Source organism: Globicephala melas, chromosome 20 (genome assembly GCF_963455315.2).
Source record: "Globicephala melas chromosome 20, mGloMel1.2, whole genome shotgun sequence".
Classification (NCBI taxonomy): Eukaryota; Metazoa; Chordata; class Mammalia; order Artiodactyla; family Delphinidae; genus Globicephala; species Globicephala melas.
Window position 1 is genome coordinate 5,613,076 of NC_083333.1, and position 21,506 is coordinate 5,634,581.

Consider the following 21,506-nt stretch of genomic DNA (forward strand, 5'->3'; position numbering starts at 1 on the left):
CCATTGTTGAGGCCCCCGTCACCCTGGGCCTTCCAAGGCCAGCTCCTGCTGAGTCCTGTACGAGGCACACAGCCCGGTACGCTGTGTGCCTGTACGAGTCCTGTACGAGGCACACAGACGGACGCGAGTGTCCGCAACGCTTCATTTGTCCAGGACTCCCGCGAGGGGCGGAGTTCCCTCCCTAGTCCCGGCCCAGGCCCAGAGAGGCGGGGTCCAGAGGACCCAAAGCCGGGGCGGCGCGGGAGTGCTTGCGCTCCGCCCCACTTTGCCCTCCCGGCTTGGAGCGTCCCCGGCGCGATGCGCTAGTCCGTGCCGTCCACCAGCTCGCACAGCATGTTCTCCAAAGACGTAATGCGCTGCTCCTGGGCCTGCACCTGCTCGCGCAGGGCCTTGATCTCCTCCAGCAGCGTCTCCAGGGTGTGCTGCTGTTGGACGCAGAGGACGGAAGAGGCGGCGTTGGGCGGGGTGCGGTAGGGGGATGTGAAGATTGGGCCTGGGTGGAGCAGGGCGGGGCCTTACCGATAAGGGGGCGTCGCTGGCTGACTGGCTGCGGCGGGGGCCGGGTGGCGGGCGCACGTCCAGGATGTTGCGCTTGGTGACCCGCAGCTCGCGGTGCTTGGGGGGCATGTAACCGTCCCTCAACGAGATGAGCACGGGTTCGGCGTCCTGGCCGGATAGCCATTCATCCGCTTCTAGGGCCGGTTCGGGGCCTGGCGTATCTGGGTAAAGGTCGTCTTGGAACAGGTCTGACTGCAGGTGTAGGGGAACACGAGAACGAGCAGGGTGCCAGGCCTGCTCCGCTCCTTTCCGCCTCGGAGCCCTGCCCAACCCCTCTCCCAGCCACTCACCTTGCGGGGCACAGTCATGATGATGGGTTCACACTTTCTTTCGTGCAACTTGTAGAACCTACAAGGGAGCGGGGATCGGCACACGCTCAGGCTCCGACTCCCTTAACTTTTGCCCGGGACCAAGGGGTTAGAGGCCAACACTTGCTGAGCGCCTACCATGCATTGCACTTTAAACACCCTAATGGGGTGTTTAGCATCATTAAGAGATGAAGAAACTGAAGTTCAGAGAATGTCAAGCCTGTAGCATTGGGGCTGGCACTGGAAACAAGCCCGTATGACACCCCCACCCCCGAAAACCCACTATTTTCCAGAGACTACACTATTGGGGAAGCCCCCGAGTCTTCCCGGATGGGACCTGGGAACAGAAGCAGGTGAGCGGGAAGGGCAAGGCTGCTGACCGTGCAATCTCGCACTTGCTGACGTCCAGTCCCCGCTTGGGCATGAAGCCCATGCCCCTCTGCGGCTCCTTGCTGCTGAACGTGTTCAGGTAATGCACGAAAGGTGGTTCCTCGGTAATCTCAAAGTACCGAATGCTGCTGTCGCCCTGCAAAACCAGTCGGTTCGGAGATGCTGGGCGGGCCCCCGATATCTCGGTCCAGCCCCCTCTTCTCCCCTCCCGGCTGCGAGCACCTTGCCACACAGGTAGACGATGCTGGAGTCGGGATCGTAGAAGGGCAGTAGGACCCCGTTGCTTGTGTCCATCTCCTGCAGTGCCACTGGCTCCTCGAAGTTGTTCTGCCCGAGCACAGGAGGCGTGACCAGCCCTGTCCCGCTCGCCGTGCCGCTCTGGATCCCCTGAAGCTCCTTTACGCTTCGTGCCCTCCCCAAAACCCACGCATTCCCAAGGCAACTCTGGTGAAGAGAGCTGCAGACCCCACACCTGTACACCACTCTCGGTCCCCCGCACCTATATCCCCTGCACCGCCGCATGCAGTCACCGCAAACCACCCCCAGGGACTCGGCATCACCAGGCGGGGGCGCCAGCGTGGGCTCCTTCAGGCGACGCAGCAAAACTGGGCAGAGGGGTGGGTGTGAGGATGGCAGGCGCTGCAAAGAGGGCAGCAGCCTCCAGCCCTGTCCAGGTGGGCATGCCCTGCGGGTGGGGGGCGCCTGGCCCCTCTCCCGTGATGCCAGTCCCCGGGGCACACACCCCAAGCGTCCAGCTGCGTTACCGGGTCCCACAGGCCCAGCTCTCGCTGGCTCATGCGGGTGAAGCCCGTGGTGAAGATATGACCCTGGCGCGTGAAGACGGCCCTCATGGGCCTCATTCCCTCGTGGGCCGCAAACCTCTCCTGGGGGGAGGGGGAGACAGGGAGAGGCGTCACCCAGCTGCCTGCCCTGGGGAGCCTGGAGGGCCGGGCAACCAACTTGCTGACTTGGGTGTGGGGGGCAGAGACAAAAGGGGTCTTAAATATTCAGTTTCCTGGCGTCTCCTGGCTGGCCCCAGGCCTGGAGAGCGCGGGCCTCTCTCTGCAGATTCTGAGCCCTTAAGCGCCCTCAGAGCAGGGGATGCCTGCGGGCTTCCCAGGGGAGCAGAGAGGCGCTTCCCAGACGGGAGCTCCCCGCTCCGCTTCAGCTGTCTTGGGCGCGGGCCACGGTCTGAGAGAGCGCTCCCGGCTGACCCAGCGAAGGAGAGAGCGCGTGCGCCCGGCGCGGCCTGGCCTACCGGGTCCCAGAGCGCGAGTTGCCGCTCACTCATCCTGCTGAAGCCGGTGCTGAGTAGCTTCCCGTCTGCGGTGAAGACGGCCCGCAGCGGGCGGGCGCCCTCGTGAGGCCGGGCTCGCTCCTGCTCGCGGGGTTAGTGGGTTAGAGTGCCCGCCGCGCCGCCCCGCCCCGCCCCGCCCCGCCCTGCTCCGCTCCCGCCGCGCCCGCCGCGCGCACTCCGCGCAGACGTGCACGTGCCCCGCGCATCCAGCGCCCCGCCTTAGGTTGAGGCTGGTGAGGCAGGTGCCGCCGCCCTCCCTGGGCACCGAGCTGGGGCAAACAACGCGCGAGGGTTGCCTCCAATCTCCCGCCCAGCGGGTCAGCTAGGTTGGAAAGGGGCCTGCCCGCGAGCCAGTGTCAGGCTCAGGCGCCGGAAGATGGCGCTGGGTGCCGGCTGGGAGGAGAGGGGTCCGGGGGCGCAGGTTCGGTTCATGCAGGTCTGGTGGGAGGGTAGAGTTTGCAGCTTCTCCCCTCCTCAGTCACAAATCGAGCAGCCCTCCTCTGAGCTTCTGAGATGCAGGGGAGGGGAGGGAACAGGAGCGGGGCTGAGAATTGCGGGCTGGGGGCTTACTTAGGGCAGGGGCTGTGGCTGCAGACACGGCGGAGCAGGGCTCGTGTCTGGGGTTGAGGTGGAGGAGGTGAGAGCTGGGACGAGGGGCTCAGGGGGTTGTGGGTACAGTGGCCTGACAGCTGCTTCCTGGGGCAGGGGTCGGGACGTAGCCAGGCCAGACACTCACCGCCACCACCTGGCCCTTGCGGGGGTCGATGATGCGCAGGGTCTTGTCCTTGCAGGTGGTGGCTAGCAGCCTCCCGTTGCTGTTCCAGCACACGCTGTGGATGACGTCCGGGTGTATGTCGTCTAGACTCAGAAGCACCTCCCCAGTGCCCACGTTCCAGATGATGATCACATTGTCACCACCTGCCCAGAATGGCCAGGCACCGTCACCTGGCCCTGCCTTTGCCACTCCCCACACCCCCCAATCTATGGTAGGGACCCCTCCCTAGGCCCCCAGACCTGCACTGAGCAGGACATTCCGGGCAGTGGGGTGCCAGGAGAGGATGCCCACACGTTTGGAGTGGCCCTCGAGTGTGAGGATGGGTTCTGTAATGTTGCGCATAGGGGTATAGTCTGGAATCTGCCACACCTAGATAGAAGGAAAAGGCATACGGTAGGTGGGATGAGGAGCCCACTTTGTCACTCTGCTGTTCCCTTACTTCCCCCACCCCCCTTCCCCAGGGTCAAGTGCAGGACAAGATGTGATGCTGCCCACATAGGGCAGAAGCAGCTGGGAGCCAGGAGGTGGCACTGTCAGCTTTCCAGAGACCTGCCTACTCACAAGAGCAGGGAGACTTCAAAGCACTGCCCCCCTGCTCTTCAGGCCCCAAGGTAGCCATGGCTAAAATTAGTCCTAAGCAGTTCATCCTGGGAGGGGGCGGACATGTAGCTAAAAATAGCCTGGGAGCTGGACAGGGCAGGGCCCTGGAACTCAGCACCTCCCTCACCACCTTCTGCAGCACAAGTGAGGCAGCCCTCCCTGCTTCCCCTGCCCAACAGCCCAGCAGCATCCACCTGGCTCCTACCATGATGGTGGTGTCATCTGAGGCACTGGCGATGACGTTGTCATTGTGTGGGCACCAGTCGATGTCCAGCACAGGGGCAGTGTGCCCAGTGACCAGTGGGTAGTTCTTATCCACTCGCCCTGTCTGCAGGGGTCAGAGAGGGAGATGTGGGGCCACTGTCCTGTGTGTTTTCAGGGGGTGGGGAGTGGATCTGTTTACATCTCAATTCTCTATTTTCTGTTTTCTCTTTGCAGAACCCACCCCCTTTCTGCTCTTCCAACCCCATCCGGCCTACTTCCTCTACTTCACGGAAGACAGAGTTGAAGTCATTTCACATCAAGGAATCAGACACAGAGAGGTAAGATAACTTAACCAAGGACACACAGCAAGATACTGGTAGAGCCAAGACTTGACTTCTTAGTACAGTGCTCTTCTAAAAACATCTACTTGGAGGAGACTGTTCTTGGGCCTGTTCTCCCAACTGAAATGTCCATGGGAAGCCCCTGGTGGAATAGGTCAAGGTAAGATGCAATGCAGTGCTTGACAGTCCTTTCCTAGCCACAGTTGGCAGATCTCCCCCTTGTCAATGGCTTTACCTTGGAACCACAAGCAGCAGGCATTCCTTGTGCCTGCCGTCTCCCAACCTGAGCTGGGGCCCATCTATTTTTAATCTTTATGGTATGTTTGTGGGGGCTCTGAGGCCTTTGCAGGGGCTGGCATCAACCCAGACCAGGCGGTAGGGGAGAGGGGTGGCCGTGTGGCATTGGAATGGCACTTGTACTGGGGGAGGAGGTGGCTCCGGCTGAAATTTGAGCCCAGGGGATGATGTCCTTGGATGGTGTCTGCATTGTCCTGGAGTGAGTCACTGGCTATTGCCAGGCCTCATCCTGACCTTGCCACCTGTGGGGCCTCCCCTAACAAGGTGTAGGAGCCGGAATCCAGGTCAAGGTCATGCCTTGGAGTGGCCATCCTGTGGGTAGAGATGGCTGAGGGGCTTGAAGCTACTCAGTAAAGGTGCTGGTCATTGCCTGGCCCCCATCCCTGGAGTAGAGGGGGCTCTGGCCTTATATGTCATGTCCCCTGGCCCTTTGCTCTCATTCTACCTCACTGCAAGAACCAGAATGGGGGAGATGGCCAAGAACTCCTTAGACAGAGCCTGACCCTGTCCTCAGTGTGCTGCTCCAGGGTGTGATTTAATCCAATGCTCACCCTGGGCTGCGTACAAAAATCCTGACACCAAAAACATAAGGAGTGTGGCATCAGGACAGATAGGAACAGAATCTGGCCAGCTTCTGTCTCCACTGCTTCCCAACTATCCATCACCTGCTCCTGGTCCCTGCTGGGAACAGGGTGCTGCATGGAGAAGGGATGGGCTGTGAGTAGGTGGGGGCCGATGTGATGCTGCTGTTCTAGGAGGGGTGACAGAGCCTCCCAACTGGTCCCTGAGTGATTGGGGAACAGGGAGCAGTCAGTCCACATAGACTGCCCTCCTGACTGAGGAATGGAACTAGGTGAGAACACAGGCGGCTATCAGGAGTCCCCAGGAGTCACAGCCAGTGTCCTCCACCTGCTTCCTTCCCCTCATCTCTCACCTTGGCCAGAGGCAGGACGATGAAGGCACCTCCACCTCCAGCCTCCACAATAATGGCCAGGAATTTGGGGTTGACGGCACAGAAGGAGCTGTCCCATGTGACCTTGGACACACGGATGTCCTCGTAGGCCTGGTCAGCCTTTGCCGCCTGTCCAAACACATGGCGGAACTTGCTCTGCCGAACCACGCGCCGGCTCATAGCTGGGGGCAGAGATGGAGGATCTCGGTGCCCAAATTTTGGTCCTTAGTCCCGTAGCTGTGGGAGGGAGGGAGGAAGAGTTGGGGGAGTGGCAAGTGAGAAGGGTTATCTGACCAAGAGTCAGCTATAAATTAATATAGAGTCCGGTCCTAGAAGCAGGGAGTTTTCTTCAAGGTGATGTATGGGAAAGTTCTTTGCTTAGTTCGAGGGGCTAGGATTTGGGGCCTGACTTCTCCTTAGAGAGCCAGGCTGGGGGGACAGTGGAGCCTGACTGGGACTGAAAGCTTCCTGGAAGTTGAAGTGGTTTGGGGAGGAGCCTCAATGCCAGGCTGCCCTCCCGCTGCCAGGCTTGGATGAGCATCTCTTCACGGAAGTGGTTTATCTCCCAGAGGCATCTCGTCCAGAATCAGAGGCTTTGGCTTAAGGCCATTTGTGGGGCTAGGACTGCAGCCACTCAAGATCCTAAACTCAGCATCTGTGGCATAGTTTAGGTGGATGGGGTTTTGCCTTTTTCTAAAAATTTGCCAAGGAGAAGTTCCTCCTGTTAGCTCACCTGAGCTCTTCCTGCTACTGTTTTCATCAGTTTCCTCCCATGCTGTTGGTGGGGGGGACACAGTGTAAGGTGGATCTCTCCTCCTCCCACTTCTCTCTGCACTGGCTTCTCTAAGAGGCCCTCACCACTGTGTTCTGGCTTTTGCCGGCCATATTTCAGCCCCACTTCTCCTCTGGGTCCTCTCTCCTACTAAATTCTCTTGGGGGTGGGGTCCTCGACACCCCTCCCCCCGGCTTAGAGCCAGATTTTCAGGCGTGGAGTGGGGAGGGCGAGGTGCCTTTTCTCCCGCTTGGGGCTTGAGCTAAGCTCTTCCCCAGGAGACACACCGAGCTCTTCCAAAGCCCCAGCGACTGACTCCAGCCCCTCCCCAGCCCCGGGCATCCTTGTGCCCTTCAAGACGCTTCTGCGGCTCCCGGCCTGAGGCCCGGCCTCCCCGCACCCTTCTCCGGCCTCCTGCCCTGGCACTGCGTTCTTGCGAGACGAGGTGTCTGCGCCCCGCGGGCGCGCGGGCCGCTGTTCGGCCAAATATAGACACCAAGTCCGCCCAGCCCGGGACCGAATTTGGCGGCGGGTGGGGGGGAGGGGGCGCAGGCCTCTGTCCCCTCCAGACACCCCGCCCGCTTCACTGGCTGCGGTGGCGGCGGTGGGGGGGTGGGTACCTGGTCCTGGGCCGGCCGAGGGGCGCTCACGCTGCGACTTCTCTGCGGAGGGGGTTGGGGCTGCGCTGGGGACCAAGGGAGGCGTCAGGGCACCGGAACTGCCTCTCGTGGTGTCCGCGGCGTCTGGGGCCCGGGCGTTCGGCTGCGCGCTCCGGCCGCTGCCTGCGACTCTCGGGGCCGGGCGTCGCTGCAGTCCCAGCTGCCGCTGCCATCAACCTGCGGAGGCGGACCTAGGGCAGGGGCGGGGTCACATAGGCCCCGCCCCCTCCGGCGGCGGGAAAGTCGAGTGCTGCACACTCTGCGCGGCCAGTCCGCGGGCCTTCGAGAAGCGTCAAAAGTAATTCTGCGTGTGTGCGCCGGCTGTGCGCTTTCCTCCGCGCTCCGCGCCTAGCGGGTGGGCTGAGGAGGCCCAGGTTCCCAGACCCAGAGCTGGGCGCTGAGAGAGGGAGCCTACGAGGGGGCGCGCTCCCCTCAGAGCCGGCGGCCGAGCAAGATCAGATGCCTTCACGCTGCATTCCTGCTGCAATCACACTCCCAATTTAGACCATACCGGCGGGCCGGGGCTGTGGGACTGCACGTCCAGACACCCCTGAGGAGAGGTCCCGGAAGATGCTCTGGGGGCCCTTGGATGAGGGCCTAGGCTGGCCCAGGGCAGCTGTGAGGGTACCCGACAGGGGCCTGTGAATGTTACTGTTATTAATAGCAATAGCGACCACTGTCACTGTACTGGGCACTTCACCCCGTTAGAGAAGATTCCACGGAACAGGGCACAAAGCAGCCTAAAAACCGGTGATAGGGGTGTGGGAGAAAAAAAAGTGAACACCAGGTTCAAGGGAAAGCGGCTGGCACGGACGGGTCTTTCATTGTTTTTTAAAATAAATTTATTATTTATTTTATTTATTTATTATTTTTGGCTGCGTTGGGTCTTCGTTGGGTGGGCTTTCTCTAGTGGACACGAGGCATGTGGGATCTTCCCGGACCAGGGCTCAAACGCATGTACCCTGCATTGGTAGGTGGATTCTTAACCACTGCACCACCAGGGGAGCCCTGGCACGGGTCTTTTAGACACTCAGCCTGACTCCTAAAGTCTTGAGGGCCTTGTTTGAATTGGTGCCCGACTGTGTTCCAGGGAAGCCCCTGCCCCCTCCCACTCCCTTCCAGACCCGCGGATCTGAGTATTGACCAGGGTTAAGGAGGAGACAAAAAGAAACCTGATCAGAATGCAGCCAGTGAAGAACTAGTCCCTGTAGCTGCTGTCTTTCCAGTGCTCACCCACTGCCTGGATTTCTTCCTTTGGATCATAAGGCCCTGGAGAGCAACAGGGGACCGGTTATTACTTCTCACTCTCCAGGACACACCTGGAAATCAATGGAACACAGCCTTCCAGAGGGTAGAGATTAGCATTGGGGGTAAAGGGAGGGAAGGTGGTGGGAACTTCAAAGGCCCTCACAAGGCTTGTTTCTCAGGAAGAGTCCAAGTATTCAGTGGCTTGTGGGGATCAGAACCAGAAACTGTTACAGGTGCCCCAGAAATAATTATGGCATTGGTGGGGGGGGGCATGAGGGTAGATGAGGCATCTCCCTTTTACCTGAAGATTCCAGGCACATGATTAGGAGGAAAACACGTGAGTGACTCAGTAGCTCCTTAATAACAATAGCTAGACACTGTACTAAGGGCTTTACACATATTAATTCCATTCTGATACTAGTCTTCTGAGATGGGTACCATTATTACCCCTATTTTACAGGTGAGGAAACTGAGGCACAAAGAGGTTAAATAGCTTTTGCATCACTCAACTGGTAGGTAGTACAGCTGAGATTCTTACCCAAGAGGTCTGGTGTCTGTGTCCAGCTTTTCAGCACCATGCATTTTTGTCTCTCCCTGAAGGCCACCTTCTCTCACAAGTGCTGATATTGAGAGATACGCTTGTGGCACAGAGGAAAGGATGCCTATACTGATTACAAAGCTGGAGTTTCAGCCGTTGCTCAGTCACCCTATTTTTTCAGCTCTTCTGGGCTGTAAAGCGAAAAGGGCTGGGTCAGGTGCTTTTCAAGTCTGCACCACTTGTTGGCAGAGAAGGGATTTGACATGCTGTCTCCTACCCTGAAACGGCAGTTTTTCTTCTCCCATCTCCTTTTCTCCTCTTTAAAGAGAGCCAGGTACTCCATTCTAGAGGTAAGGGTCTGGGACTAGGAAGCAGGAATCCTTTCTTTCCCTCCCTCCCTCCCTTCCGTCCATGTTTGGCTGCATTGGGTCTGCACGCGTGTGGTGCGTGGGCTTCTCATTGTGGTGGCTTCTCTTGTTGCAGAGCACGGGCTCTAGGCATGCGGGCTTCAATAGTTGTGATACATGGGCTCAGTAGTTGTGGCTTGCAGGCTCTAGAGCACAGGCTCAGTAGTTGTGGGCATGGGCTTTGTTGCTCCACGGTATGTGGGATCTTCCCGGACCAGGGCTCGAACCCGTGTCCCCTGCATTGGCAGGCGGATTCTTAACCACTGCGCCACCAGGGAAGCCCAGAAGCAGGAATCCTTCAATCCATTCTGCCTTCAGTTCCATGACCTGGGTGGGGGGGTGGTTGCTCTCCAGGTACAAGAGCAGGAACTTACAGGTGTTGTTTAGAGCTGGCATGGCTCAGCCCTGCCCTCTAGCCTTCTTCTGGCTGCCAAGGCCTGGCAGAGCTGGGGGTAGGTGGAGCCAAGGCACAAAGAGCCAATCAGTGGAAGAAGCTACTTGGACTTGGTGCTTTCCCTTGCTGTTATCCATTTGAACTGTTACCCATCTGAATAGCAATCCATAAAAGATAGGCATAGACTTCATCTTTCATAAAGCCGTTTTCTGGAAGAGGTGGCCTGGCAACTTAGACATGATTTGGTCCATTTGCTTTGGCTAGAAAGCCATGACCGATCAGGGTCAGGGACTCCAGGCACCCCTAGAATATTTTGTGAAATGACCTTGCCTTCACCATCATGCACTCTGGCACTCCAGCCAGAGACCAGTGGTGTGCCCATCTCATTTGATATGGACGATACAGACTGAAGCAGGCTGACTTAATTTTAGTTCAAGGCAGTGTTTTCTCTGGAAACTGAGCTTTCCCTAGATAGTAGAGCTGCTTTATATGTGATGAGTGGCACCACTAAATATCTCATGATGGGTCTGTGGAGGGGTGGGAGAAGTGGAGACCCCTCCCCCCAGCCTGTTTTTGTTTGTCTGTTTTTGTTTTTGGCCATGCCGCAGGGCTTGCGGGATCTTAGTTCCCTGACCAGGGATTGAACCCGCGCCCTCGGCAGTGAAAGCACGGAGTCCTAACCACTGGACCACCAGGCAATCCGCACCGCCCCCCCGCGCCCGTTTTAGGGAACTGCTCTTTGGCCCCATCTCTCTTCCTCTACCACTGACATCAAGTGCTTCTCTTCTCTTCTAATGATGGGAGAGGGTTAAGCTTTTACTTCTTTGGAAACTCATGCCCTGTTTCTAGAAACCTTTCAGTGAACTGAAGTGCCTTGTGCCGAAAGCTTGTGAACTCTGTCTTGTTAATGTCCAGAGAATTCACCTACCCAAGAAATCCAGTCTCTGCTGGGGCGCGTCACGGCAGCTGTCCCAGAACACTTTGTACCACAGATGGTGGCGGAATTTTGGTCCCTTTGCTTATTCATTCTCCTAACGTTCAGGTGGTGGCTTTGGCAAGAGCCTCTTTGACCAGGCAAGTTCCCAGCGTGGTCACTTGATTGGAGCCACACTGTCTGAAATAATCTTTAGTGATCCCATTTCCCATTCAGTCTTCATTTTGTGAGAGGTAGAAAGTTATATTTTTTCCCAGAGCTCAGCTCTCTCCTAAGGGAGGGAGATCAATCAACGGGAATTGCATCATGTTTACCATCAGTGTTCTCTTCCAATCCCTCCACCTTTAAGCAACCCCCTCTTTTGTTGCACTTGATCAAGTACACGTTTCATCTTCAAAATAAAAATTTATTCAATCTGTAACAAGAACATTGAATCTGCACATTTGCGCACAAGTTCACATTTAAAAACAGCGGAGCACATCAGTAATAAAAAAACCTATGATACAAGTGGAACATCCCAACCACCAGGAAGATTAAGGAAGGAGATGAGACCACTCTTTATATTCTGCTTCAAACGCCTCAAAAAGGTCCCAGAGATTCCAGGGAGCACCTGCTTTATTTAATAAAATGTGAGCATAAAAGTTTGGGGTGGCCTGGGGCAAAGGTAACAGTCAGTGGGAGAGTCTTTTGGACTTGTTTTCTACATTTAAAACAAGTCCTACAAAATTAAAGTAGAAAGAAAGAAAAGGCACCTTAAGCTATGCCAAGCAAACCAAATTCCAATAAAACATAAAAACCAAACAGTTCCCTGTGGATTTACTGATTGGGAAACATTTCAGGGCCAGTTACCCAGCTTCCAGACTGGGTCATCAACTTGAGTTAAGCCCTGGGTATTAGCTCTCCATGTGTGCACAGGATGCTGCCACCAGTGTTGCTGTGAGGACACAGATGGCAGCACTAGTCGTATACCCCTTGGGACATCTTCAAGCTGATGAGGGATGATTCCAGTTTAGAAATCCTGTCCCAGATCTCTGGGGCACTGAGAAAGTGAGGCTGGTTCTCTTTTCATAGCAGGAGCCAGGCGCAGGCACCCTCCACTTCCAGGCCAGAAAAGTACAGAAGCACCTTGCAATAGCTCTCCATGGCATCAAGGGACCCCAAGCCCTGGAGAAGGGTTAGGAGTGTGCAGCTTCCTGCTTTGGTAGCAGGAGGCTTTTTCCTGATATAGCCGTCGGATGAGTCACGGCAGCAAATACACTTATGCCTAATACATGCCTTAATCTTTTAGTTTGGAAGGGAAAACAAATCCAAGATGTTTTTAAGTTGGATTGGTGCTGAAATAGCTAAAATTTCATCTCATCTACCATCAAAAAGCAAAACAAAATTAGACAAAAACGACACTAGCCATTCACCATTACAACCATCACTATAAGACACACCATCACTGAGGAAATGATGAATATTTCCATACAGAGTGTTGGATGGGAGTGCAAGACACAGATGGAAGTCAGCTCCAGGTTTTCCCCACTTACCCATAAGGCTGACCTTGCTCAGTGTGAGGGCTCACAGGATGGCCAGGGCTAGGTGCCTGGAGGAGGAATCTGAGCGGCCATCAAGATGATGCACGTTTTAATATTCACAATGTAAACAAAATATCCACAAACAGTTCAAAAAAGCCAAAGAATGGCTTTATTTAAAAAATTTAAAATGCCCTTGAAAGAGACCCTTTTTGCATAATGCTTTCTTAAAAAAAAAAATAGAGAGAGAGAGAAACAGTTCCCACAAAAACATCTTTACCAAACATGGCTAGATCACTTCAGAACTGAAATCCTCAGATGGAACAAATGAAGATTTCTGTGAGCTGCTATGTCTCAGAAGCTTCAAGTCTATCCAAGAGCCATCTGTCTGGGGCCCTTTAGCAGGAGGGGACCTCAGAGCCTGGGCTGTCATCCTCAGGCTGTCCTTGGGGCTCTTGGTAGTTCCCAAAATGAGAAAGAGGAAATACCAGTTGGGATAAAGGTACAGAACCAGGAAAATGCTAGATAAAGAGCCTGAAATGTTAGGAATGATCCTAAACATTCGGAATCTGAAAGGCAACCAAAATGAGGAGAGATGAGTATTACTACACTACTGTACTGTGTATCTGCTATAGTACAAACTACTCCTAAGTGTTTCTAAAATCAAAAAAGGGGTTTCTCTCCTTCCTACTGACCAGGTAACCATCCAGATTACAGCTCAAAATCTGTGTGCTCCTGGGGCTTTTATCCCATGCACCACAGTGTTACTTTTTACACACACACACACACACACACACACACACAATCCCTCCAGAATAATTCTGAGTCAGACTATGATGGTTTTCAAAATAAAGAGAGGCACTGAGCGAGAGGTCCAAACTTTTCCTACTCATCTCTGTCAATCTACCAGACCTGCTGTTTCGGGTCTGGCTTTTCCATGAACAGAAAAGGGAAACAGGCCACCTGAGATTATCCGTTTGAAGAGAATAAAGTTTAGAAAGTTCTTGATAGGCCGTCATGTACTTCCCCTGGACAGTGCTCAGCTACATAAATAGCACAAGAACACTCGGTTTTGGGAGTCTGAGGGCTGGCAAAACCCTATGGCATGGCTGAATTACAGACCTTGTGTAGAGAATGTTTATTTAGGCAGGTAAATTAAATGATAAAAAGTATAATTATTAAAAAAAAAAGGCAGAGCAAGACCTCCTCTACTCTTTAAAAAAAAAAAAAAGGTTTTGTTTTTCTTCACAGCATTTGAGGTTCCCCCACTCCCAATCTTTGTTGTTCTTTAATGCAGTGAGAGTGAGCATTAAACACAGTGGCCGGGAAAAGAAGAGAGAACAGTGCAACACTGTCGACCCTGTGTGTACTTCTTAATGTGAGGGATGTCACCATCTCAAGGGATTAACTGAGTGGACGCTACTCTCTTAACCTCCATGCAAAGCCTCCTCTTCCCACCCCTGCCACAGTTTCCTCTCCTTTCGCCAACATATTGGTGATGGAACTGCCTCAACAAGAAAGGGCAGTTTAGATGGATGAGCCCTGGAAATTCATAACCCTGTCCTGCAAGCCTCCTCACACTGGAACATGCCACCTAGTAAAACATTTTACAACACATTAAATATCCTGGAGCCACAAAGCTGTGTGGATGACACATTTGAACATTTAAGGAAACTATTTAGGGACAGCACAGGTACATATCATTACTACACCATAAAAACACTTAAGAGCAGGAGGTTTCTGTCCAATCTGCCTCCTGGCAGTGATGTCAGACCCAACTACGGCCTCCACCCGGCAACTGGATTCACAGCTCCTCTTGAACACGTACGAGTGGCCTCAGTCCACCTTTTCTCTCTCCTTTGGGTCACCATACCACCTGTCCTCATCGAACTCTGGCCTCTGACATCACTTTGACAGTCTGTGCATCTTTATCCTCTAAGTGCTGTGATGAACCCCAAACCTAAATCTTAGGTCTGTGCTCGGTCAACCTCTCAGCAATGGGGACAACCACCAAAGCAAACAGGAAGCAAATTTGCAAACCTCTTCAGTTTTGATGAGCTGCAGTGGTGTTCCATCCCAAGCTAAATATGTTTTCTGTAAGAAGCTGAAATAGGCTTGTTTACGGCAGGTGCTCCTGTGTTAAGGACCTCCACAATAGCAGCAAAGCAACAGCATCCTAAACGCGGTCATTTAAGGGTGCCTGCCCTTGGCCGAGGCCTCCCTGCAGCCCTTCAGCCTAATCCATTAGGAGCTTCCACCCTGGGCAGCGGTAACACTCACATATACTCCCTGGCTCTGGTTCAGCTAGTGGTGAACAACGTTCTGGGATTTCAGTCTCAAAGAGAAATTAGCCTTCAGTCAAACTGTGATCTAATGGGAGCCTTTAGGGGTTTCTCTGAGGAGGAAGTTACTAACGCATAATTTGGCAGGAGCTGGTGATTAGAAGTCTCCATTTTAAAAAAAACCACCATCAATATATACTCTGCAGATTCCTACCAACACCCATCAGTCTTATTTCTGTGGTGTCCGTATGTTTTCCAGTTGCAGCTTTACTATTTCTTAAAATGGATAAGTCAAAAAGACCCTACAACATACAACATTAACAACAAAACAATGTAAGAAAGTGACAACATTATGTACATAAGTATTGTGTATAAACTAGAGAAATGACAAATCTTCCAGGAAAAAGAAAAAAAAAACTTATGTCAAGTGTTAACAGTGATAATATTAAAAAGAAAACTTTGCATTCAATGGAGGTTATACATATGTAATGTAACAATTCAAATACCTACAAAATTAAAAAAAATAGGCAGCACTGGGAGAAACAGCATGAGGGAGGAAAATAAATTGGAAAAAATATGGCCATTAAACTTAGAAGGCCCACAGAATTATTCAAGTAACGAAAGGGTTAAAACCCTACATATGTATTCACTTTACAAGAACACACTGACTTTTAATTGCTGTTTTTCAAACTTGTCCCTATTGTGTTTTAGTTGGGAGAATGCTGCAGGGCACATTTCCAGGGGATGGGGGGTGGGGTGGGGTAGGATGACCACCTGTGTGGAGCCCGTCCACCTGGAAGATACTGGGCAGTGGTGGCCTCTCCACCCCCAATTTCACCTCCTTCTCTTCTTCTGCTTTCCTCTAGAGAGGACCTCTCAGAAATCCTTTGGAGTTCATTTTAAATTTAATAAAATTCTTTGCTTGGGGTAAAAAAGTATTTGCTTGATAAGTTTACAAAGCCAGCCAATTATCATGCCTTTTTGTAATGATACACTCTGGAGACCAGGAGAAATGAATTCTGGAAGACCCTCTTTGAGAGCAAAGCAGAACCTGCCCATTTCGGCAACTCCAAGGGGCTGGGGACCAAGTCTGAGAGCATGCTGATGTTGGGCTGCCCCCTTCAGTGAATCCAATGCATCAGGTCTGGAGACCTAACCATCATCACACAGGCCTGGGGCAGCATTTCCAATTCCCAGCTTCAACCCCACTTTCCCCATCTGCTTCCTTCCTCAATCAAGCAAGCATGCCTTCCCTCAGGGGGCAAAATGAGGAGCAGGTGGCAGTAGACTGAAAAACAGCAATTTGCCTTTGATAAAGGTGTTCTTTGAAAATGAGTATTCTTTGAGGTTTGCATTTTCCAAAAATAAAAAATGGTAAAATGGTCTTGCCGTCCAAATCAAACTCTCTCTCTCTCTCACACACACAGAGGAAAAAAACCAAACCCTGCATGCGCCAGGAACAGTAAAATGACCAAAGTATTATAAAATTAACCAATAAAGTGCATGTTCCTTACATATTACACCTGCCCCTTTTACAAACATTTCTTTCAGAAAGTCACATGTAGAGGCTCAGAATCACATGGTATTATAGAAGGGGTTGGTTGTCCGTTTTTTATCATTTGCTTTTTTCAGTCTCCTTAGGGGGTGAGTTCTGCCGTGCTGCTGACGGGGCACTACAGCCAGCCCTGGAGCTGGGCCTGCACCCTGCAGTCCCTGGGTCTGTACCAAAGGAAGGCCTCCTTCAGAACTAGTCAATTCAGGTCCTGCCCTGGGGAGCAAACACTGCTGACTGGAACCAAATTCTTTGGCATACTGTACAAGGGGCCTCTCCACCGGCTTGCTCTGTGCGATACACTCTGTTGTTTTGAGTTGCTCTATGAACCACTTGGTGGGCTCTAGGTTCTGGGGAGCATCTGGGTTTTCTGGGGGCTCCTGGGCCTCCATTCCCGAGCCCATTCTGAGGAAGGGCTGAAGCAGTTTGAGATGAGGGGACTCAGAGCAGATAGGCCCCCTCTCCGGTAAACAGTCTTTACAGAGGTCCAGGTAACCTAACTTGGCGAGGGAAGCTGAATGCCTCATTTGCGATGGTTTGGGGAGCCCTACCTGGGAAATCTCTTGGGACTCGATTTCTTTAGCGCGTTCCTTCACCCCACTGGGGCTGTGACTGAGACCCTTTATACCGTCACTACTAGGGCTGTGTGGGAGCTGACAGGCTACAGGTGATGGGTCCAGTTTTTCTTGCTGCTCCCCAACACTGTCACCGAGTCTGCTAATTAAACACAGGTCTTCGCTACTTACCTGGGAGCCCTGATATGGCACTCCACTGCCCCTGGAGAGGGGGCCCTCCTGACTTTCCTCCCAGCTGCCCTTCTCCGCAGAGGGCTCATTGTCTGTGGTGCTGCTTTGCTCTGTGAAGCCTTCCAGGTGAACCACCGTCTGGGGATGCAGGTAAGCCAAGCTGGCACCAAGTACGTGGGCTGAGTGACTGACAGAAGGCGCTGCCGTCTCCAGGGCAGCTGCTGGGCTGTTGCCCCCGTCTCCAGGGCTGCTCAGGGTGGGGGCTGGGTGGGCGGGCCTGCCGTGCTCAGGCTCGGGAGAGGAAGAGTGAGGCAGAGGTAGCGCTCTGGGGTGCAGAGAAGCCTGGTCGGGGCTCAGTGTCCGGTTCAGATTTTCATCCAGTGCACAGAGGACAGTAACGGACTCCTCCACTTTCACTTTCCTCAGTCCCTGCTCCCCACTCTTTTCGCTGGTGGCTGTTTCCCCCTCTGGCCCGTGATCAGGTGTCGTGACTGTGTGGGTGTATTCAACGATTTCTATCTTCTTGGGAAGAGGCAGAGGGACTGCTGGTGTCTCAGGTCCCTGGCATGAGACCGAAGTCCTCTGCTCCTTCAGGACTCCTTCCTGCTGTGTTCTGGGACCTGACCCTGGGCACTTCTGAGGAGCTGGCAACGGGTGAGACTCCGGCAGCTCGGGTGCTGGAACGATGGCATGCTGCTCAGAATGGGGTAGGGAGCCAGCCTCAGACCCACTGCATTTCCCTTTGCCCTTGCTCGTCTCTGGTTCCCTGGGGACAAATGCATGTTCTAGGGTGGCTTCATCACTCCTCCCTTTTGATGCCACATCTGCCACAGAAGAAGAATCATTCTTGGAATTCTTACGAGTGGACAACGAGGCACAAGCAGGGGCAGCACCGTACTGCTCCTGCTCCTGCCGCAAGCGCTCCTCAAACTCCAAGGTGGCTCGCCTCACGGACCCGGGGCACCACTTGGCACCCGGGGGCATCCCTGGGCCCCAGAGCTCTGGTTCCCCCTCAGCTGGTTCCTCTTCTTCCAACGCTGTGGTGGATGAGTGTGCCACTGGGCACCCTTCTGGCTCCCACTTCCCTGAGTCTTTGGCTAGTTCAGGCTGGGCTGTGCAGGAAACTCCACTCTGCTCCAGATTTCCAGGTTTGTTCTCTGCGGCTTGGGCCCTCTCAAGGGGCAGCTCATGGACGATGTGCTTCTTTGGTGTATGGCATGGAATGGCTAGGATGTCGCCTTTCACTTGAATCTGTCCAACTCCTTGACTGATGGATTCAATCTCAGTGACGATTTCTTTGACTGAAATTGCATTTTCTGAGTGAGACTGCATGAAGATGTCTGGACTGACCAGTTCTGAGATTGCCTAAGAAGAGAAAACAGTGAGATGGTTATGGCTAACTGTAATCTAATTGAAAATGCCAGATTTTTTGCTTACTAATCCTCTGATCCAGGAGAACCTTCTGGCTCTCTGAGGACACAAATCATGGAGTGCCTGGGACTGTCCTCTGCCTGGGGTTGTATTCTGTTCTGTCGTACAAGAAAAAACCGGATTCATCAAAGGCAGAGATACAAAATTAGTCATAGGTTGTGTCACTGTCTAGTAAACTTGTGTTCTGTTGACTCAAATAGGATTCTAATCCAGTATCTTGCTCCAAAAGTAAACAGCAAGTAGCCTTGGAGGCTCCTATAATCCTTATTTTCCTAAGACCATGAGCCTTCAGGATTTAGGCCATACTGGGGTAAATGAAACCTTTCCTCTCTAGCCTATCCCACCTATCCCCTTCCAGTTTGATCCTAACTTGGTTCAAGGGGAAGAGTTCCACTGAAGGGCTCAGTGGCCACCTTAAATATGCCCAGTGTTAGAGGAAGCTGGATGTCTGATTTGGAGACTCACTGCTCTCTTCTGTCCTTTGTCTTGCCAGCTTTCGTCCATATCCTCCCACTGCTTCTCCCAGCAGCCGCATCCCAGCACATGGGGGCACTCTATATCTGACTGTACAGTTCCTAGGTTTCACATGGCTTCTTCCTTGGCTTATGCAGCCACGTGCCCGAGCAAACTTAGAAACTGCGAATCTGACATTTTAGTGTTCCACCAGTTACATATTCCCAGATGGGTTTAAAACAAGGCCAAAGAAAACTGGCCAATGCAAAATCAAGTCCTACTGTAAAAAAATAAGAATTTCAAAATTTAGAAATGGCCCTTGGACATCTCTTAAAGCAACATCATTATGACCATCAATCTACTTTGTTAACATTTTTATAAACCTTCAAGGTACAGTATTTCCCTAGGAATTGTTCTTGTCTTTCTCCTTCAAAAAGAGTCAGAGCTAGTACAAACTAACAAGATCAGTTATGCCTTTGGGAGAAATCTGCTGGGACATCAGGCAGAGGCAAACTTGCCAAGGCTGGGAGAGAAGCCACAGCGGGCCCAGTGTGTGCATGGGCTGCGGAGAGAGTGCTCATATGACCAGAACTTTGCAGAAAAGCTATTTCTGTCAGAGCCACTACATCCATTAGTCCAAAGGAGAGCTCAGGCATTCTGATTTTCCCGGTAGAAACGAAATAGAGGCATAGCTTTTGGGGAGAGGAGAAGACAGAAGCAGAGGCAACAACTGCCCTGGGGTAGTTAAGAAGAGAGAGAACAGATGAGTGAACGAGGTGGTAAATATAAGTAGACAGCAATCAGGAGATGTCAAGAATCTAGTCAGCTCCACTGAAATCGTGAAATGACTTCATTTATGTTAGAGTAAATCTGTCCCCACTTGCTTCCCAATTACTGTATTATACTGACATAAGATACCATTGTTTTTTAAGATGCAACCCAATTTCAAAAGTCAAAATGAGAATAAGTGTGAGTCTTAGAGTTGATGATATATAGTAATTCTTTCCCTGGTCTGAGACGGCTCATAAGAACTCATGCCACTGAGACGAATCTTGGGATTCTGTCTGCTCCCAAGTCATTTCCCCAAACCATCCCTCAATTCTTGAATACCACAGCGTCTGCAATGAGGAACAATTCAGAGATGTTATTAATAGCAAGAACTCAGCATGGGAATCAGTTGCTACTCCAACAACTATTAACACACGTTTAGTCTTTGAATTTTCTGAGGCAGAAAGAATTTCCCAAACAAATGCATCCTCTCAGAGAGACACACGTCTCACTCAGGCAACAGATCAGTCCCTGGCACCTCACTGTTGGTGAGATTTGATCTGAACTGCGGAGGTCCACAGGGGACCTTCTCCTTGGTCAGGCAGGACATTTGTTTTGGCTAATCCCTTCTTCCCTCATCCCCTCTCAGAAGTGCTTCCAATGACACCAAAAGCCTGGAAAGATAAATTCCTTGAAAGGCAACTGATTTAGAAAAATATTTAAACCCTAAATTTTCACGCCAGACTGTCTCTCTCACATCGCCTTCCTAAATCTTTAGCAACATCAAAAATATAGTGAACATAGCAGAGTCCCAAATATTTTGTCATTAAAGAGAACTTCATTAGGCATAGAACTATAAAGACAGTTTTTACCTTTGACTGTTCCTCATCTATTGAAGATTCTTCAGATGCATGGGGAGTATTACTCAGAGAGCTGCTTCTCTGGTCATCAGCGGTCGCTTCGGAAGGGGCTACTTCGACCACTGACAGTCGACAGCTCTCGCTCCTTCCTCCACCCAGTTCCTCCATCCTTGAGTGAGAAAAAGATCGGGCCCGGGTTTCTTGGGAAAGCTCTACAAACTTCTCTAGCGCGCTAAAAAAGTCAATGCGATCTGTACTGAAATCTGAGACTTCAGCCTGGCAACTGGGTTGGGGGCTCGGTGAGTCAGGATCAGGGGACATGGGGAGATCTTTCAGGCGGGATGTCAATTCTTCCATGGGCAGTAAGTGGACGTTCATGTCTGCTTTCAGTGCGTCTGTCTCCAAATCTTCCACTGTTAAGTCTGGGAACTTGTTGGCCATTTCTGGGTCCTGTCCAGGTTGGATTAAGGCTTTGGATGCATGGCAGTTGTCAAGAGGGAATTTTGATTCATTGAGACAACACCCTGATGAGCATCCATTGATGTCATTTAGGTTTAATTCATCTTCAATCTGTCCGGCATGAAATTCCCTAGAAGTAAACTCCAAGCAGATCATTCTTTCTTTGGTACACAGGCCTTTCTGATTTTCATCCTGTGGGACGACATGTTCCACGAAGACGGGAGGTATGGGTGGGTGACTCTCCATGGTCTTGACCTCGGCAATCTGGTCTGCTGAGGTGGTGATCTCCTTCTTGTTGAGTTCTAGTCCTGCTTTGCAGATGGGTTCGTGGTGGTCCGAGAGGTCACTATCTGAATGAGATCGCCAGAGCTTGTTATGCCGCTGTTTGCTGTGGAGGACATACATAGGAAACGCCTTACTCTGGTTTGTGAAAACAATCAATACCCTCCCAGGAAACCGCTCCCAGATAAACTTAACCTGCAAGATGCTTTGTTAATGCCCAGTGGAAGTAGGTAATCAACAGTTGAAAAGAGGCTCAATTTCACTAACAGCAAACAACAAAAACAAATGAATATGAGATCTGATTTTTTACTATCAGACTTATAAGAGCTAAGATAGTTGTTAGCTCTTATGAAGCTCTTGATGATGGTTTGGTCAAACTAGCCCTCTCATAATACACAGTTGATAGGAGTGTGAACTGTAGAATTTTAAAGAATGAAATCTGGCAATAGCTCTCAAAATCTAACCCTTTAAACAGCAACTCT

The 21,506-nt window shown here is 52.2% G+C and overlaps 2 protein-coding genes across 8 annotated transcripts in view; both read right to left on the reverse strand.

Annotated features, from left to right (window-relative positions):
- Positions 1-165: 165 nt before the first annotated feature.
- Positions 166-7,352, reverse strand: CORO6 (coronin 6). 4 transcript variants are annotated; one of them, XM_030861956.2, is made up of 12 exons: positions 7,115-7,351; positions 5,705-5,959; positions 4,134-4,256; positions 3,568-3,697; positions 3,290-3,471; positions 2,515-2,634; positions 1,999-2,140; positions 1,479-1,861; positions 1,247-1,392; positions 849-906; positions 520-750; positions 166-425 (listed from the first exon to the last, which is right to left on the reverse strand). In XM_030861956.2, exons 2-12 carry the CDS (start codon positions 5,900-5,902, stop codon positions 303-305), a joined length of 1,836 nt encoding a protein of 611 aa, XP_030717816.2. In that variant the 5' UTR covers positions 5,903-5,959; positions 7,115-7,351; the 3' UTR covers positions 166-302. The 4 variants fall into 4 exon arrangements, with proteins under 4 accessions (XP_030717816.2, XP_030717814.1, XP_060146487.1 ...); XM_030861954.2 differs by lacking the exon at positions 2,515-2,634; XM_060290504.1 differs by lacking the exon at positions 1,999-2,140 and having other exon boundaries at positions 1,479-1,583; positions 7,115-7,350.
- A 6,053-nt stretch (positions 7,353-13,405) lies between these two features.
- Positions 13,406-21,506, reverse strand: part of SSH2 (slingshot protein phosphatase 2) — a 245,419-nt gene continuing 237,318 nt past the window's right edge. For all 4 annotated transcript variants that reach the window (XM_030861928.2, XM_030861926.2, XM_030861927.2 and 1 more), the window contains 2 exons: positions 20,296-21,130; positions 13,406-18,136 (listed from right to left, as the gene is read on the reverse strand). In XM_030861928.2, coding sequence (XP_030717788.2) covers positions 16,049-18,136; positions 20,296-21,130 — 2,923 coding nt within the window. In that variant the 3' untranslated portion in view covers positions 13,406-16,048. The remainder of the gene's footprint in view (positions 18,137-20,295; positions 21,131-21,506) is intronic.